Here is a 20,081-nt window from a genome sequence, read left to right as displayed (position 1 = left end):
GTGTTCTCTTTCTTACATTCAATACTTAAAAACTCTCCTGAACTTTGTTTCAGTGGAATTGAGCTCAGACTAAGTCTGCCTTCTCTCTCCTATTGCAATAGACTTGAATAATGTCTTCCTTGCCTGTTTAACTTTGTCAGGTGCAATTTTTTATTTGACACCACTTATGTAACTCCTGTTTACTCCTAAACACATATGTATTTGACACTGGCCCCGATCAGTCCACTGATGTGGCCCTCTAATGTTAATAATAATATCTTTGCTGCTTACTCTAATGGACTCTTCAGTAGTTGACCTTCTTGCTACACTTGTCACTCTCTTGGCTTGTATGATAGCTTACTCTCCTGGTTTCTTCCTATCTCTGTGACTTCTTCTTCCCTCATCTGTTAGAGGTTGGATTTCCTCAGGATTTTCTTCTTTGTGACTCAACACTTTCTCCCCAGCACTCTTATTTACCTTTGTGGCTTAGGTAATATTTACACAGCCAAATTTATAAACCCAGCATATACTTCCCTTAGGAATTTTAGACCCATATATCTAATTTTCCACTTGATGTATGTACTTGTAAATTCTAGAAGCAATTCATAGTCAACAAGTTTAAAACTGAAACAAAAAATGCAACAAATACACATATATGAGAGAACAAAATAGAGTTACATCACGCTGCTAACATTGTTTAGTACAGAAATGGGAGAAAAAGAATCAGTTTTTTCTAATGTATCTCTGGAGTTTTTCTTGTTAAATTGAGCAGGAATTCCATTCTACAATTGAAAACAATTAAGGAAAGAAAGAAAACCTGAACTCTTCCTCTCTGAGTGTCATTCTCAATACCACTTGATTCGGCTGTGTCCCCACCCAAATCTCATCTAGAATTGTAGCTCCCACAATTCCCACGTGTTGTGGGAGGGACCCAGTGGGAAGTAATTGAATCATGGGTGTGGGTCTTTCCTGTGCTATTCTCATGATAGTGAATAAGTCTCATGAGATCTGATGCTTTTATAAAGGGAAGTTTCCCTGCACAAACTCTTCTGATGTCTGCCACCATGTTAGACGTGCCTTTCACCTTCCACCATGATTATGAGGCCTCCCCAGCTACATGGAATTGTGAGTCCATGAAACGTTTTCCTTTTCTAAATTGCCCAGTCTAGGGTATGTCTTTATCAGCAGCATGAAAACAGACTAATATAATCACCCTCATCCTTATTCCTTGTACATGATCAGTCATCCAGTTTGGTTGACTCTGTCTCCCCAAATGTTTTCTCTTAAGAGACAGAGTCAACCTGCCTATACCCAGGCAGCCCACCATCATGTCTTGCCAGGATTGCAGTGAGTCTCTAACTGGCCTTTTACAATCCACTCTTGCTTTCCTGACACACATATTCTCTACATAAGATCAGAGAAATACCTTCAAAAGACATTCTGGCCTCCATTTCTCAAAACTTTAATATCACCTTCAAATCTCTGCATGACCTGAACTCATTTCCCTCTCCAGCATCATGTTGGCCACTCTTCTTCCTCAGAAGTTTCAGCTGTCATGGTCTTTTTTCAGCTCCCTAAACTGACCAAGGTCATTCCCATCTCAGCCTCCAGATCACCACTCTTTGCCCTCACCTTTTTGTCTGGCCAGAAACTAGTCATTAATCAGGTCTCAACTATTACGAAATGCCATTCATGAAAGCCTCCCCTGGCATTCAATAAATATCTGTTGGGCAAATGAGCCAGTAATCTCTAATCATGTGGTTTTTCCATTAAGGTTATTTTTCTGATTAAAAATACATGTGCTGATAGAAAACTTAAAAGGTACAGAAATATTTAGACAACAAAATATACAGAGGTACCCATTCAGATCGCTATTGCTATAGTTTGAAGTGAAGATGGCCAAGGAACCACCAGAGGCTAGGAGAGAGACCTGGAAGATATTCCTCCCTAGTGCCTTTGGAGATAACGTGGTCCTGACAACGTCTTCATCTTGACTTCTGGCCCCCAGAACTGTGAGATGATATATTTGTGTTGTTTAGGCCACTCAGTTTGTGATATTTTGTTGTGGCAGCCCTAGCAAGTTAAAACATAATATGTGGGCTAGGAAAGCTGTGCTCACTTGAAAATAAAGCCTAAGGCTGGCTCAAAGCCGAACCTCTTAGTTATCTGCAAAAAACCATTTCACCAGCCGCAAGTGTGGAGGGTCATGAAAGGAAGGGAAGACTCAGGTGAGTTGGGGGGCTGTCTGTAATCAAACCAACATCTAAAAGTCCATATGTCTGTGCCTAAGTCCACAACGTTCCTCAAAGCCAGTGGAGCCTGGGGCACAGAGAAGGAGAGCAATGAAGTTAGAACCTAAACTTTATTTCTCAATCTTCTGGGCCCAGGAAGACTGCCTGCAGTGTCTCCAAGGGAGCCTACACTTTATATGCCATCGTTGGGTTTAACTCACTGCTTGGAAAGGCCTTGTCTATTGGATTTTGGATAAAGGCTTTCTGTCCTTTCTAGTCTGTGGATATTAAAGTGAAGTTATGATTTAATATGTGAAAAGAAAAATAGATTATTTTGCTAGCAAATTGGTTTTTTTTTTTTTGGATCAATAATTTGGAGAAATGAATACAAGAATTGGTTGCTGGGAGGCACAGCATACATCTCCAACAGCTGAGACCGAGTGTGGTGATGTAAGATAACACAACTCTGCATTTTCAATATGGAGCTTTAAAAACAACATCAAATATAAAATCCACCAGTACTTGGCCTCCGCAGATAAAACGTATTTTTTTTTCTCCATCTAAAGTGTAGTAAGGAACTGTGGGTCTGATGGCTTCAGTAGTTGACAGAGCCTATCAAATTTTTATTAAAACCCCCAGAGCTGGAAATAATGAAGTGCAGTTTACTGGAACATGAGCAGATTTTCCTTGAGGGGAAGAATATGCTCAGCATTGTTGCTTCTTTGCAAACAATCTTGCAGAATGGGAGCAGCTGTTTTGCACATTATTTTTGTGATAGAGAAATCTACCTTTTATTCTTTGCATCCATAAGTGGGCATGCAAAAATCCACGTAAACACACTCATATCCATCTTCCTGACCTCACTCCTTAGGCTGTCTCTCTATTCCTCATTTGCTTTTTTTCTTCCTCATTTGCTTTTTTTTTCCTTCTCCATCCCTTTTTTGATTTGTGCTGTGAGGAGAGAGGGTTTCTCATACCTGAGCTTCTCCCTCCAGATGACATAAGGAAAATAGCAGAGGAAAAGATCAGTTCCTATATGGGGGCCAGAGGGCAAGTGAGGATCCTGGGACCAGAAAATGAACCATGGGCTCTGTGAGCTCGGAATGAGGAGGGGCAGTTTATGAGTAGTCTGTTACTCATTCTCCCATGGGTAGTTGCTTCAGCAGAATCTGGGCTGTGTGACTGTTGAAGCCACTGTGAGTTGAAGAGCTGAGGTCTAGGGCTCCAGTGCAGACATCACATAAATCAATGCCAATTTAAAAGGGAAGATTATTTTAACCTTGGAGTGTCACTTGCTATGTCTCAATACATGGTCCATTATTTAATCTCTAGGAAGGTTTCACTCAGGCCCCACTTCTCTGTGCTTATTTGCTACAGTCAGACCATCTGGCACACTACAAATTGCAAAATGAAACAATCTCAGTGTCCAAAAACAGACAGGGGTAGGTGGTGGAGACAATGCCAATGGAAAACATGCATCGTGCTCATCATAGCACATTTGGCTTTTCCCTTATGAAGCTGAGGGTGAGGAGGAGGTGGTTACAATACAGAAGCATGGGGCAGTGTGGGTGCTGGGAAGGTGGGTCCCACCACCTCCATCCTTCTTGGTGGGGCCTTGGTGTAAGGGCTGTAACTACTCCCAAAGGAAACAGAATAAAGTGTTTGGTAAGTTATTGTCTCTTAATTCACAGATGGATCTAAAGCCTGTAATGCTAAATGGTTATAGTGCATCATTTGGGATAACAGCTATACTCCTTTCTCTTTATCCAGTCATATTCCAGCTTTAAAGTCACATTTAGAGAACATGTGGACTAAATACCTGTGAGCCTCTATTCTGTAATGGCAAGAAGAATAACTGGGGTTCTTTTAGGTGAGTTAATAATTAAGTTCAAAGTACTGGTTTGTTACTAGCAAGATTTTCCACTCAGCTGCTCTGGTCAGTGCCCATTTTTTTTTTTTTTTTTTTGAAATATAACCTTAAAGTTTAAAAATTTACATTCTCAACTTTAGACTCTAAAATATAAATGCTCCATATATCTTCATTTAAGGGAAAACTGACTCATCAGCAAGATAAACTGTATAGAGAAGTAATGTTGGGAGACCTGTAAAGATGTGAGCTTTAAAAGTTTTGCAAGGGATAGCAAATATTTAAGTAGCTAAGTAGCAACTAGGTATATTTTATACCAAGGGAGATAGTAATATAGTGTGTTCTTTAAGTTTTTGTAGCTGACACTGTGACATCAGAGCCAACTTATTCTCATTATTTTGAAGCATTTATGATAAATCCTATTTTATAACAGCAGGTGTCATTAAATTGATTAAATTTAAACATGCTTCAGCATTCTTTTTTTCACTTGTGCTAAGCCTTAATATTTTGAAAAAGCTAGTGCAGTTTTTTTCCTTATTTATTTTATTTTATTTTTTAATGATCTCCAGTTCCATCCATGTTGCTGCAAATGACAGGATTTCATTCTTTTTATAGCTAAATAATATTCCACTGTGTATATAAACCACTTTTTTTCTTAGTTTTTTTTTTAAAATTTATTATTATTATGCTTTAAGTTTTAGGGTACATGTGCACAATTGCAGGTTAGTTACATATGTATACATGTGCCATGCTGGTGTGCTGCACCCACTAACTCGTCATCTAGCATTAGGTGTATCTCCCAATGCTATCCCTCTCCCCTCCCCCCACCCCACAACAGTCCCCAGAGTGTGATGTTCCCCTTCCTGTGTCCATGTGTTGTTCTCATTGTTCAATTCCCACCTATGAGTGAGAATATGTGGTGTTTGGTTTTTTGTTCTTGCGATAGTTTACTGAGAATGATGATTTCCAATTTCATCCATGTCCCTAAAAAGGACATGAACTCATCATTTTTTATGGCTGCATAGTATTCCATGGTGTATATGTGCCACATTTTCTTAATCCAGTCTATCATTGTTGGACATTTGGGTTGGTTCCAAGACTTTGCTATTGTGAATAATGCCGCAATAAACATACGTGTGCATGTGTCTTTATAGCAGCATGATTTATAGTCCATTGGGTATATACCCAGTAATGGGATGGCTGAGTCAAATGGTATTTCTAGTTCTAGATCCCTGAGGAATAGCCACACTGACTTCCACAATGGTTGAACTAGTTTACAGTCCCACCAACAATGTAAAAGTGTTCCTATTTCTCCACATCCTCTCTAGCACCTGTTGTTTCCTGACTTTTTAATGATTGCCACTCTAACTGGTGTGAGATGGTATCTCACTGTGGTTTTGATTTGCATTTCTCTGATGGCCAGTGATGGTGAGCATTTTTTCATATGTTTTTCGGCTGCATAAATGTCTTCTTTTGAGAAGTGTCTGTTCATGTCCTTCGCCCACTTTTTGATGGGGTTGTTTGTTTTTTTCTTATAAATTTGTTTGAGTTCATTGTAGATTCTGGATATTAGCCCTTTGTCAGATGAGTAGGTTGAGAAATTAAAGAAGTGTTTAATAAAGAAACATGAAATATATCCCAAACATTCTTCCTAATATAATACTCCCTGGAAAACCTAAATAAAGGAGAGAATTTAAAATAGCATCACTGTCAAATTTATAAAGTATAAAAAACTTTCCATATTTGATTTTAAATTTGTCAACCATAAATTATCTAAGTCTTTATGTTGACCTTGTTCTGAAGAGAGAGAAACTGGGATTTTATAATTAGCTAGTCATTTAACAAATTTTTTTGACACTTCTCTTTGGGATTTCTAAACAAAGAGGAGTAACAGCTGTCAGAAAAAATTACAGGAAGGGAAAGTAAGAACATGGAAAAGAAAGACATAAAGGGAAGTGTCTCCAATTCTTTCTGTGGTGCAAGAAATCAATGACGAACCATTATGTATACAAGGTATCCTAATCAGTGGACAGAATGCCTCACACAAAGTGACCAGACCCCAAATATTTGTCATTGAATGATGAATCAATCAATGATCTCACCTAGATCTTCTCTTGGCTGCCACTCTATTATGCTCCTTGTAGAATCTGGAACAAAACTCCCTTGCTTTTGCCATTTGGATACTTCCATGTCAGCATTCCACCTATCCCAAATGTGATTTTAAAAAACCACGGGGAAATTAAATGTAATTCCCCGTGAAAGGTGGGGACTCTCATTCTTGAACTGTAGTATGCAAATATTTGCTTGAGATTTTGGCGCAACACCTATTGGTTTTGATAAGAAGTCTATCACCTGTTGTGCTAACCAAAGCTTCAAAGTATCAAATAATTTCTTTCTGCCCTCAGAGAGGCTAGATCTATGATATTATTGATGGTGGAACACAATGTTTTGCATTAACAAACTTTGAACAAAATTTTTAAAAAACTTATTAGGATAAAACCCTAGATTTGTAAGATACTGAACAAAATACTTTTTTATTTTTGTTTTTGAAAACATAGCTTTCAGTATGGAAAGATGTTTAAATACATGCGATCATGTATAAAAGTCTGAGAAGTTAGGAATTAATAAGTTTTTTTTTCAAAAATACAATCATATAAAATTTCTATGTATTATAAATTATGGGAAAAAAGAAGCCATACCTTGTTATCCTTGTTATAATATCCACCAAGAGTTTGGTGTATTCCTTGTATTCCAGGAGGTCCCTGTATTATAAACAAATCAAAGACAAATATATACACATTTACCAAAACAATGAATATTTAAATAACATATCTAAGAACTCTTGAAATCATATAGTGAAGAAAAAGGACGTGTCTATGAAGTCAAATATTCTGATTAATAGAGAAATACACGGGCATTAACTTATCATCAGGCTCCTAAGATATTTCTAGGTTAAATCCTGCATGAATCCAAAAAGGGGTCCTAAGTGGGAGCATGTAACATTTTACCAGAAGGTCAGCCCTCAGCATATTCTTTATTGAAAGGAATTATACCCATAAGACCCTCCCAGAGAAGAGGGTATAGCTCTTCAGTTTATTTTTGGCACTTCTCACAGGATTTTGATCAATGTACTATAGAACTGTGTGTTCCCACATGTTATTAACTTAGTAAATTGGGAAAAAATGTTTTTCTATTGCTTTACTTTTTTGAATTAGTTATAAGAAAATGAGATGCACATGGACTTTTGGGCCAGAAAAAAGATGTGTGCTATAAAATCTCAGGCTTAAGAAATTTAAATATTGATAGTTTTCAGTTGACCTGGAAATAATTCAGTAAGCACTATGCTGGGCTTGGAGTGGATAGGAAAGAAGCAAATACATTTGGCTGTCCCTAAAGTTTCTAGGAAGAAAGGAAAGAAGACTTTTCCAGGTTTTTCAGGGATTACATTTTGGGGTGAGGGCCATAAAAAAACACAAAGATTAGCATTATTTTAGATTAAGTAATTCAAGTCAAATAGGTTCAACTATCTCAGAAAAGAGATTGCATATTTCATCCAGAACTCAAAAGCTAGGAGGAGAGAAAATATTACAGAGACCAAGTTCTTAACATGTTACCTTATAAGATAAGACACAGAAGGAAGATGATTAGCCAAAATCAAACAGCACCATTATACAAAGATTAATATTTTTCAAAGGCAATGAAAGCTTTGAAAAGTGGAGAAAAATTTTAAGAAGCAATCGTTAGCTGCACTCACTGATGCAGGTAACACCTTAGGTATACAGAAAAGATTAATGTTGGTTAACATTTACACCAGGCGTTTCTTATGAGCAGCTTGTGACTGAAGATCTCTTCTAATATAAAACCTTTGCATTGTGCCACTAAACATAAAGGGCACAAGAATGAGGTGATGGATACTTAGAAGCAGGCTGGTATAATTCTTGAGAAAATAATGGGCCTCACGAGTAATGGTGTTGCCTATGATTGGGAAGACAAACGATGCTGTTACCTTGCTGAAACAATAACGGAGCTATTGTAAGAAGAGAATTCTTATGGCATTATATATTTTTCATGCAACTTTTCAGCAGCCAGCATTGTGTAAAGAATTCTAGGTCAGTTAGAGGAAGTAAAGAAAGAAAGCAATCATTGAGTGGGGGGGTTGTTACACAAAGTATCTAGCCAAGAACATGCAAGTTAAGATCTTATTCTTGAAAGTCAGGAGACACGAAGTTCCATACATATTGATCCTTCTGCAAATATATAATGAGGCAAGGAGGAATTTTAGACACCATATGTAGTAGCATTAAGAGGTGGCTTAGGGGTATATGTATAGTAGGCATTCAGTGAGTGTGTGTTGATGACAAGGCTGATTAGATCAAAGAACAGTGATGAAGTAGGTAAATTTAACTTCATACATATTCAATCTAGTTAAAAGAGAGGGTCTTAATTATTAGAACTCTTAAATATAGCATAAAAATTAATAATACAGTCTCCCAAATAGAGTAGCAGAATCAGTCAAATAATAATAGCAAACTTTTGTTGTTGTTGTTTTTTGAGACAGAGTCTCACTCTGTCACCCAGGCTGGAGAGCAGTGGCACGATCTCAGCTCACTGCAACCTCTGCCTCCCAGGTTCAAGGGATTCTTGTGCCTTAGTCTCCTGAGTAGCTGGGACTACAGGCATGTGCCACCATGCCTGGCTAATTTTTGTATTTTTAGTAGAGGTAGGGTTTCGCCATGTTGGCCAGGCTGGTCTTGAACTCCTGACCTCAAGTGATCCACCTGCCTTGGCCTCCCAAAGTGCTGGTATTACAGGCGTGAGCCAGCGGGCCCGGCCAATAGCAAACATTTATATAGTGCTTATTACGTGCTAGGCATTACAGCAGGAGTCAACTAATTTAGTCCTTACAATGACACGAGGAATGTCCCATCATTCTCTCTGATTCAAAGATAAAGAAAATGAGGGTTGGAAATGTTTAACTGGTCCAAGGTCACAACACTGGTAAGTGGCAGGGCTAATACTTAACATTAGCATTGGGCCCAAAGCCAGTTCTCGTCTACTCTACTATCTTAACTTAAAGGCAAACTCGGCCAAAAATCACTTTTGCAGTAATTTTCTTATCATGATGATGTGTGTACCCTAGAGAATACTGGGTGATCACTCTTCTATGTTCTATTTACTTTACTGAAATTGAAAAAAAATCAACAAAACTTGTACGTAGCACTTCTGCCAGGTACTTCACAGTGCTTGGTGCAGGAGGCGAGAAAGTGAACACATTACCTTTAGCTGTAGTCATACCGTCTAGTTGAGAGAGGCCTCTTTATCTACTCCTTGTATCTCCCATCTATGTTCATACAGTCTCTTAACCCATGTTAGGGAGATTATCCCTGAATATTACAAAACATTTCTCCTAGTCTGTGACTGTATTCAAATGTATCCTATCTTTGTTTGTAGAGGTTGGGAGAGCAGGTGGTCTGAGATACAAGAAGTGTGAAGCCTCCCAAAGGGTTCTGGGAGGCAGTAAGGAAAAGAAGCAAGAAAGCAAATGTGTTGTAGGGTTTGCACGGAATAAAACAGGTAGCAGTGTAAGTGAGAACAGTAAAAAACAATAGAACGATAATGATTTGTAAAAAATTGGGTGAAATGTGATATGATCCTTTACAGACTGGTCATATGCACACAGAGGATAGCTGTATTTCATAAGCAAAGTATATACTTCTCATGCAGGATCCTGATCTGGCTGCTGCTGAGCTTACCACTGGGGGTGGGGTGGGAGAATATGCACGGCTCGGTGCAGCTGCTCCCTCTAAAAACAAAGGCAAGGGCACAACTCACTAAAAACAATGCCAAGAGCAATGAGGCTACAGAAAAGGTTGACCATTATTATTCAAATATCCACAAGATTAATAAACCCATAAAAATTACTTCTACATTTTCATATGTTCTGCTTTTGTCACAAAATGTCTTATCTTCAAAGTAGTACTCGAAATGGGTTTGATCTGAAGTTTTAGGTTCTACCACTTAATCTCATCATGAGTATTTATGATGACATTTTCTTTCTCACTTTTTTAGTCACTGGGATAGTTTGGGTACCACAAATTGCAAGTTTAATGTGACAGAAATTTACAGCCAACCGTCTACCCTGCAGGCAATACTTTATACAAACTCTCCTAGCGGTCCGAAGGAACCCTTCAGAGACTGGAAAGAGATGCCAATTAGAGTCTTCTGGAAGTCCCCCTCTACTCTGACTATAGTCAGTGAGGCAGTGTCTCACTTGGTTGCTCTAACACTGTCAAAGATAGTGGTCATTAATAAGCTATAAGCATTTAAATTGCAAAAGCAACTCTGTTTACAGTTGGAACACAACCTTGGGGTTTCAGAATTGGTGGCTATCCTACCAGCTACATCCCAAGAGATGTGCTATTTTTCTATCTTCTATTCTGGTATGAAATATGGCTGGAGAAGATCCAAGGAGTTGTCGCCAAGTTTAGCAAGAGTTGTCTATCCTGCAGACTATCAATCAACTCCAAGAAAGAAGTTAAAGACTTGTGGTAAGTGACAGATCTCTCGGCATCACATGGTGGTGTAGATGCTCTAGGGCAGTTGTCAGAACCCTTTCTCTGAGGTTTGCATTTACAAGGACCCATCAAAAGACACTTAGATGACCCAGGCCCAGTGGTGAAGAGAAGCCAACTGCAGAGGGCATGTCAGCCTTGGCTTATGCTCTTAGGAGCTCTGCTAGGAAAAGTGGTTAAAGGTTTATGGAAAGGAAAAATGTCCCAATATCTTGCTTATAACAGTGACCCACAACATGGCTGTACACAAGTCATGGCTATACAATGTCTGTTTTTTACGGAGATTTGCTTTACTCTATTTGTATGGGATTGGGAGATATAGGACATCTGGATTAATGTGGTGAGTATACCATTACAGAGCAGCTAAAATATGCTAATGAACTCCAGGGAGAAACAAGTGTTCTGAACCTAACTGTACTGATTCATAATTATCTGAGAGGCCTATAAACCTGGTGTGGATAGAGATCCTGATGTCATTTCTTACTGCAAAGAAATACAGCCGGTGTGATAAAGTGAATTAAAGCTATATTCAATTTGGGAAGTATATACTGTCAGCAATAGTTCTAGCAGCTTTTAAATAGTTTTTGGCTTAAATCTTGCTGGAGGTGGAAAACAGAAATACCATGATGTCTGCCACCGGACTTGTCAGACACGTAGTGTAAAAATGATGAGCTATTTGCATTATCATTCCCTTAGTAGATTTCAGTTTTGGCTGCACATTCCCAAAGTTTAAAAGTTGGGAAGAGTTCTCTGTTAAAAACCATAGTCCTTAGTCCTAGTCTTAGCTGCATTTTCACTTTTTAGCCAATTTACCCGGTATACTTAGCTTAAAGAGCAATATTTTTGCCTTTTTTTCCCTCACTGTTCTTTGCCATAAGCTGTCTGTGCAAGTCAGAGCTTGAGCCTTCTGATCCAGCTTTAGCACACTCTGCACATTGTGAATCAGGAGCTCTGTGGCTCCTTAGTCAAATCGCCTGCTCACTCTCTGATCCTCAATCTTGAACTATTTTCCTTTCTCCCTTTTCTCTAAAAGTACCCTGTACCTCTTCATCTCTGTTGACTGAGTCTCCTTGAGCCATCCAGATGCCACTTATGCACCATAGCTCTTCAATCTCCTATTGGAAGCTTTTTTCTGGATTCAAAAATACATGTTTTCAGGTTACACACAACTGCTTTTGGCCCTGTGGGTTTTCAATTACATTCAAGAACAATCTTTAAAATACCAAAAACCTCTGTGAAGGAAGTTGTACTAACCAACTCTCTTCAAAAGTGCTAAAAAATCGCTTTTCTGTAAGAACAGATAGAATGCTTGTTGGAAAGTCCTTTGGACTAATTTTCAAGAAACCTTTCCAGTGTTCTAATGGCTTGTAAAAAAGTAGAGATCAGTAATTATTTTTCCCTTTGTATTCAAGAAAAAAAAAACAGTCATTAGGAAGCCTAAATTCAGACATAGGAATGGTGAGATGAAAAGATAATAATGGTTGGAAAAGGTAATGTCAAATGAGTTTTTCTCTCATTTATGTTTCCATCTATAACACATTATACATAACTTAGCAAAGCACATTTATGTTGAGTATAGTGGCTTATGTACATGTTTGTATTCCCAGTTGCAACAAAAACTTTGTGAGGGCAAGGAGTTTTGATCTTTTTAAACTCAGCACACTACAGTCTGCAGAATCTGTCTCCCATCACCAGCACCAAATGTTTGTTGAATTCGGTAGAATCATTGCTTTTATAAGAAAAAGTCTGTGGAGAAAGCCATTTTTTTTGCTTGTTGGTTTTGGTTTTAGTTAGAAATGGTATCAAACGGAGCAAAGGGCTTGCTTCTTCCAAATTTATAAAAGACAAGACCAACAGATTTAGATTAACCTAAGAATGTGGCTAGTTAATTGAAAGCATAGTTACAGTGAGCTCCAGTTAAGTAGAAAAGAGCTCATGGATGGATTTTTGGACCAGAATTACAACATATAAGTTGTAAAGTAATTCTGGGGGAAAAAATCAATAATGTTCTTTAGATAGAAAATATCTGGGGACTCAATTTCTTTTTTTTTAAAAAGTCACACATCCTTTTCTCTGTCTTAATATTTACTCAAAATGAAATTTTTTTTCAGTGTCTCTTGGGGTTTAATTATATAAATTAAGCAGTTATAATTGTAATGGATTTTTTTTCTGAGAATGCTTCTGTTGCGAATTTTTAGTGACTAAAGGGATACCAACACCTTCTCCCCACCAAAAAAAAAAAAAAACAGAAAACAAACAAAACACCAAAAAACAAACAAAAAAAAACAACAACTGCTAGAAACTCTTGAACTATAAAATGTGATTCCTAAAGCCAAGAGCAGATTCAGTGAGTATTTATATTATTCTTACATTTCAATATAGAGACCTCAAGCTCTCATACTTGGGATTAAATGGGTCACCCTAGGGAACATGGGCCACATATAGGTGAAATTTAAAGGTTCCTGGGAGGAGGTCTTTTTCCTTCAAATATCTTGCCTACTCTCCAGGTTATGCCCAACATGTCCTAATGAAAGTCTTATTTTTTTTTGGTGTTAGGTTTTACTGCCAGATCAAATGCAAATGTTCCTGGGAGATATAATACTAAAGGTTCATGTTTTCACAGCTCTGGATAATTCTAAAAGTATTTTCACTTATATTTTCTTGGGTGGTAGGGTAATGTGACTGTAAAATGCATTATCTTATTTGATTCTTATAATAACCAACTGAAGTGGGTACTATTATATTTTCCATTTAACAGATGGGAAAACCAAGAGATTTTTCCCCAAACCACATGAATGGTAGAACCAAGTCCAAAATCATTCCATTCTAATAGATTCATGTGAATTGTTCATTACATATTTCCCAAGAGCAAGGCGGGTAGGACAGGAAAGGAGAAGAATAAAGGGATGGCCCTTGGGGGCTAAGGACAGGAGAAGACAGCACCAAGTAGGAAAGGGAGGCTGAGGACTCTGCAGACTGCGTCTCTGCCTCCACCACCGTTAGGCTGAGGGCTTTCACTTTCTGGAAAGAGGCTTTGAGAAATGACTTGTGAGCCAAGTCTTCAGGTTAACTTGGATTGTAAGTGGTGGGGACTCAAATGGAAATAAGCTCAGGGAAAATTCATGTTTCAGTGCTAATCTGATGGACCTGTTTCATTCATTGGTCAATACAAAAGAATACAGTTATGAAACTTATATGCTCTCAATTTAAAAGAGATGTTTTCAAGTGTGTTTGTTCACATTGAAAATAGAATCTAATGAGTTTTTCCAGATGATGAATATGTATATGCATATATTTAGGCCAACATTCTTAGATGGATGAAGTTTCTCTATAAAGACTTTAACAGAGGAAAATTGGAAGGAGGGGAGCCAAGCAGATAGAAGAAAAATTTACATGCAGGTGATAATAAAAGAGAAAAAATATCAACCCTTTTGCTTTGGAAATGGTAGTTCATAAATCCTGGGAAAAAAAGACAAAAATAATGAGAAGATGGCAAATAATGATTAAATGAGGATAATGATAACAAAAATATTAATAAATAACAATAGTTACCCTTTGAAAGTGACAACTGTGTGAGGTACATGCATTATTGCATTTAGCTCTTACAGCAGTCCAGTGAGGTGGTGTTTCCTTATTTTACACATAACAAAAGACTAAATATCTGACTCAAGGTCATATAAATAGTAGACAAGAGCTAGGTTTCAACTCAGGTCTGTCTGACCCCACTGCCTTGATCTTTTAACTCTTTCCCCAAACCACCTCACAGTGAGAAGGATGATGGGAAAATAAAATACCAATCATCTTAAAGCTGGTTTTTAAACAATCGGGCAGGGCATTGTGTGGTGAAAGATCACAGGATTAATGAGGTATACAATCACTAAGGGCCAAGAAAAGAATGGTCTGAGATTTGGTGTAGACATGCCTTTTGAAAGGGCTGGGCACAGTGGCTAACACCCGCAATGCTAGCACTTTGGGAGGCCAAGACGGGCAGATTGCTTGAGCTCAGGAGTTCGAGACCAGCTTGGGCAACATGGTGAAACTCTGTCTCTACTAAAATACAAAAAATTAGCAGGGCATGTTAGCGTGCACCTGTAGTCCCAGCTACTTGGGAAGCTGAGGCAGGAGAATTGCTTGAACCCAGAAGGCGGAGGTTGCAGTTAGCCGAGATCACGCCACTACACTCCAGCCTGAGTGACAGAGCAAGACTCCATCTCCAAAAAAAAAAAAAAAAAAAGAAAAAAAAGAAAAGAAAGACTTGGATGACAAGAAGAGTCAAGAGGAAAGTGACCAGAATGGGAGGAGGGTAAGGATAAGAGAGAGGAACAACACAGAGACACAGGGAAGTTCAAAATCATGGAGGGCTTCTACTAGAAAGAGAGCAGGAGAAAGAAAGATCAGAGTTAGACTGAGATGGAAAAGGAAGGAAGTCAGCAATCTCAACCAGCATCTTAAATAACTTTTGAGGTTTCAATAATGCCAAATGAAGGGCAAGGAGCCTTCGCACTTATAAGATGGTGGAAGAAAAGAAAAAATAAATATAGTCAAAGGAGGTGGAATAAAATACTAGCTAATCAAGAGAGTATATTGCTTGGGGATGATTTTGGTGCACAGAAACTCCAAGGAGCATGAAATTGCAGTGGATAACAGTTGTGGGAAAGTTGTCTCACTCAGGGAAAATGAAATATCCTTCACTTAAGACTACAATAGTGCCATTGTATTCTGTTGTGGAGGAGAGATTGTGTATTAGCATTGCAGGAGTCTGAAGAATTTAAGTGATACAGTACAATGGTTTAAGCATTTATCAAGGACATCTTTTGGGAATTTCCCCTACAAAAGATAATAACAGTTTAGTTGGAAGCTGGCAGTGACATGCTTATTCTTGGTGAATGTCTGAAAATTCTGAGCAGTGCTGTGATCCATGATCTTGTCTTGTCTCACTAGCTTTTCCCCCACCTTGGCATATAGTGGCACCATACCTTGAAAGATCTATAGCTCCTAAGTGTCTCAGTCTAAGATATCGCTAGCATCCCTGGTTCACAAGTTCAGAGGCAGTGTGATTAACAGGTGAAGGATTGCAGCAAAGGCAGCTCTGGATGTTGAATGAGAATTTTTCACATCTGCCACTTTGGACATTTTTCAAACTCGTTCCCCCGTGTATTCCAGGAAAGTGCTCACTTGAGCTGGGCTTGTCTGCTTCTGGCCTGCATACTGAGCTGTGTAATTGAGGGAACTCAAGCATAGGCCGTTTATGGTTGTATGAATAAGCAAAATACTCAATATGTGATCTGATTGTTTTCCAAAATTGCACAGTCCCTGGTTTCACTTGTCATTTTGGAACAGAAGTGGGAGGATGAGACTGTGACAGTGAACGCATTCAATGGGTATAATTAACCCATTTCATAAAAGCAGATTTTCTAAATTATGCTAGGAAGCTTGTAGGTTTTTTAACACTTTGTTTTCTAAGGCAGAAAAAAATATATTTAAAGGTACTTATTTCCCCAGATATCAACCTAATTGGTGTAAAGCCCACTGCCTTATTGATAGAGTGGGACATTTGGACTGATTTCCATGGCATGATAGTTAGAAAAAAAAAGATTCCTCCCCTAATGCTGCTATTCTGCTTATCCATCCATAAAATGTTTCATACTCATCTCTCCCCAGTATGTCCTGAAAAAGGAAAAATATTATTTGTCAGTGTCCTGCAGTATAAGGAGCAGCAGGAATCTTTAGAGTGCCTTGCCACCCACAGATGCAACATCAATGACCCAGTACAAGGTGATAAAAGCCACAGGGGCATGAAAACTAGCAAGGAGGGGAATGTGTGAAACAAATTATTTGTATCCAGTGGTGTCCACAAAAGATCACCACCAACAAAAACCATACCTTAGGAACAACTGTGCCTCCATCCCCTTGTTTGACCTCAGGAATTTTTCAATATGCCGCCAAAATCTGGAGGAAAGATGGCTTACATGGACCCCACAGGCAGCCCGCACCTATGAATGCTTTGAGTTTCCATCTACTGTAATTAGGTGATAACATTCATTCTCTTTAAAAGTGTTGGTAGAATGACAACTCTTCCTGAGTTAAGAAAATGCAAGTTTCAAGGCACACTGCTGGGACTTAAGATAACCAGGCTGGTGGCACTAGCCTATACACTGCCAAGTTACATAGAGGCCAAGAGCATGTGCACAACTTGAATAGCTGGGGACATTCTGGGCAGCTCTGGAATAATTGGGTGATTGTGGTCTTCACTTTCAACTCAAATGTGTGATGTTAAGGTCTCTCCGTTATCTATAGGTTGTGCTAATGATAAATCTACAAATGACAATTCTTGGCTCAGCTGAACACCATGGTTATAGACAGTGTGCTCAGGAAAGTTCTAAAAAATAGTTAATAATTTTAGTTTTAAAACATGTGGCCCCATTCCACAAAGGATTTCAGTCAAAGGAGAAGATACTGATGATATCAGCCAGTGATGAAGTAATCAGTGATATTAACTGTTACTAATCCCATAGAATGTTTTTCCTGCTTAAAATGAATTTGAACTATTCTAAGCATGCTGAAAAGTACAGAAAATAATATAAATTGCAATGAGTCCAAAATCCTATGTTGTCAAATATTAACAATTTTGCAATATTTGCTTTGGGTCTTTTTACTTTTTAATGAATTCATTACAGACATAGCTGAAGACGTTCAAATCTTATTTTCTGCCAACTTTTCTTCCATGTTTTAGGTCCCCTAGACAATGCTGAAAACTTGTTGCTTCTCTAGTTATATAATTTCCTTCAGTCTTTCCATTGATCATACTAAGCTGTAGTTACTGATGTGCAGAGAAAACTGACTGCAAAAATTGAGCTGAGCTCCTTATTCATCAGGACCTAGAATATTCTTATTAAATGAAAATAATCTTTTCTTGCCTACCTCACAAAGTTATACAGCAGTAAAATTACATACAGTATGGAGATCCTCTTGGAAACTATATCATCAAATGCAAACTATAAGATTATTTAGGAAACAAATCTCCCTTTCTGAAAATTAAGGTTCTAATAAATCTGACCGGCCTTTGACTTCTCAAATCTTAATGTTTACCCAACACAAAGAAATGATGTTGAATCCAGGCACCATCACAACTAATTACAAGTTTGGTGACCACAGATCAAGGATTTCAAATAGTCTGTCTCATCGTTGCTGTAAATAACACATGTCAGTCCAGATGTCTTAATAGTTGGTTTCAAGAACATAATACAAGATGAAACAAGCAGTCAGTGGCTGTACAAATATAATATTTTTTCCACCATAATGTTACCACTATTAGTAAAAAACACAGGAAGTCAGAAAGTGACTAATAATGTCCTACTGCTGCTGTCCGTAGGGAGAGAAAAAGAGAAATAATTAGAAAATAAAACCTGAGAGCTAGTTTTCAAAATCTCAGCCTGATATCCCCAGCTGCCTCACATGCATGTCTATGTATTCTGTGGTCACACAAGGTGACACTGGAATTTTAGCAATGTTGGGAACAGCTGTTTTGTCTGGGACCATTACCCCCATGAGGGACAAGTGGCAATAAACATGATTAACTAGCCATGTCTCCATTTTATAGGTCTTATGTGTCTATATTTTTAAATCTGAGAAGGTGTCATCTTACTTTTTTTTTAAGAAATGAAATTCCTATTCCCATTGACTCAAATAAATTGTTAGGCTCATTTTCTCTGAAGATATTACATTGCACAGACTTTAGTCATTTAACAGAAGAGATTGTGGTTCTCTTGCTGAAAGGAAAACTGAGCAACATGACTAAGCCCTGATCAGTTCAAGCTTCTAGAAGGGATGTTAAGAATTTGAATTGGATTCCCATTGATACATGATGAGCTTCAAAATGCATGTAGTCACATTCAAGGTATTCTGAGGGTATTTTAACAAGTAATCAAATGTTTCATTGAGACAGTTTTTGCCATCTGCTTTATTCAGCAGTCCAAAAATGTGTTTTGGGACACTAAATTGTTTTAGAGGTGGATCCTGCTATATGCTGAAAATAATAACTTTGCACTTTCAGTTTTCAGTGCATAGTAAATAAAGTTGGAGATGGAAGATACTCAAGTTGAGAACAGCGATGGATAACGGGACACAAGTGCCGGAAGGCACTTAGTTCTATGGCATTTTGAGGGTATGTATTTTCATTGCCCCAACTGTTCAACTGACTCAACCTATAGCCTATCAGAAAGGAAACATCAGATTTAGCTGTGGGGAAAAAGAAAAGACTTAGATGTGATGAAATTCTCCATCTCTAATGACCAATGTGATATCCAGTGGATTCAGACAAGACTGAAATTAAATGGGCTACAATCAAACCTTTGTCAATTTTGTTTTCTTTCAGCAAACAAGCCTATTCCCTGTCCACTCAAAGACTAAAGATAATGGGCTAAAAACAATATTACCTTCAGAATAATTTATTTGAATCAGTAGGAACAGTAATTTCATCACATGAAAAAATCAAACCGCTGCAGATACACACACACACACACACACACACACACACACACACACACTTACAAAACGGAGATGTAACTGGTTATTTCATGGCTACGTGTATCTCTCCACTTGCCCCCCAACCCTTCTTTTCCATTCTTATAAGGCCCTATATGATGAAGCCATTCAGCTCCCAAATCTTTTCTGGCACTATTCTTTTCTTAGCTCCTTTATGTTTATTGAATACATCAAGCTTTTCCCCACCTGAAGCCCTTTGCAAGTCCTGATATTTCTGTTTGGAAAGTTCTTGCTCTGGCCCTCACATGGCCAGCTCCTTCTCAAGGCATGTCTTCTGCTCAGAGACACCTCCCTGGAGCACCTCAATTAGATGGTAATGTGAAGAACATCTCCTCCTTCCAAATCATTATCACATTACCCAGTTTATTCCCCCCATAGCACCTCACTCTAAACCGAAATTGTTTTGTCTATTTATTTAACTGCTTATTAACCATTGGTGTACTGCCTCACCACAGACAGTAAGTTATAAAGAAAGGTAGAGACCTTGTCTGTAGTTTGTTGTTGCTTTGTGTTTTTAACCACTGTATATTCAATGTTTGTAATAGTGATTAACACATGGTAGATAGGCCATAAGTATTTGTTTAGTAAATGAATTAAATTTTACACCCTAAATTTACTCTTTTAATTGTGCAAACTGATGTATAATTGTAACTTTCAGGACTGTGCAATGATTCATGCTTTAAAGGTAGAAGAAGTTCTACATTGAAGTTAAAATTAAAATAGAAACATGAATGTACATGTTTCAAATCAGACTTGTTTTAGAAAAGAAGCATATGTTTTGTTGGAGTAAGCTCCCAAAAATTAATGCTGCAGCGTTTTATTGGTATTGTACAATAGAAGGGCATTTTAGAGATCCATGAAGAAGGTATGGATTTTTACCTCAAAAGA

General features: G+C 38.0%; 1 protein-coding gene across 1 annotated transcript in view; it reads right to left on the bottom strand.

Moving 5' to 3' along the window:
- COL19A1 (collagen type XIX alpha 1 chain) overlaps positions 1–20,081 on the bottom strand; it is a 342,117-nt gene that overhangs the window by 86,706 nt on the left and 235,330 nt on the right. The window contains exon 18 of the mRNA XM_055113849.2: positions 6,777–6,839. Within this exon, the coding sequence (XP_054969824.1) occupies positions 6,777–6,839 (63 nt within the window). The remainder of the gene's footprint in view (positions 1–6,776; positions 6,840–20,081) is intronic.

This window comes from Pan paniscus, chromosome 5 (assembly GCF_029289425.2).
Source record: "Pan paniscus chromosome 5, NHGRI_mPanPan1-v2.0_pri, whole genome shotgun sequence".
Classification (NCBI taxonomy): domain Eukaryota; kingdom Metazoa; phylum Chordata; class Mammalia; order Primates; family Hominidae; genus Pan; species Pan paniscus.
This window is presented reverse-complemented; position numbering and strand designations above follow the sequence as displayed.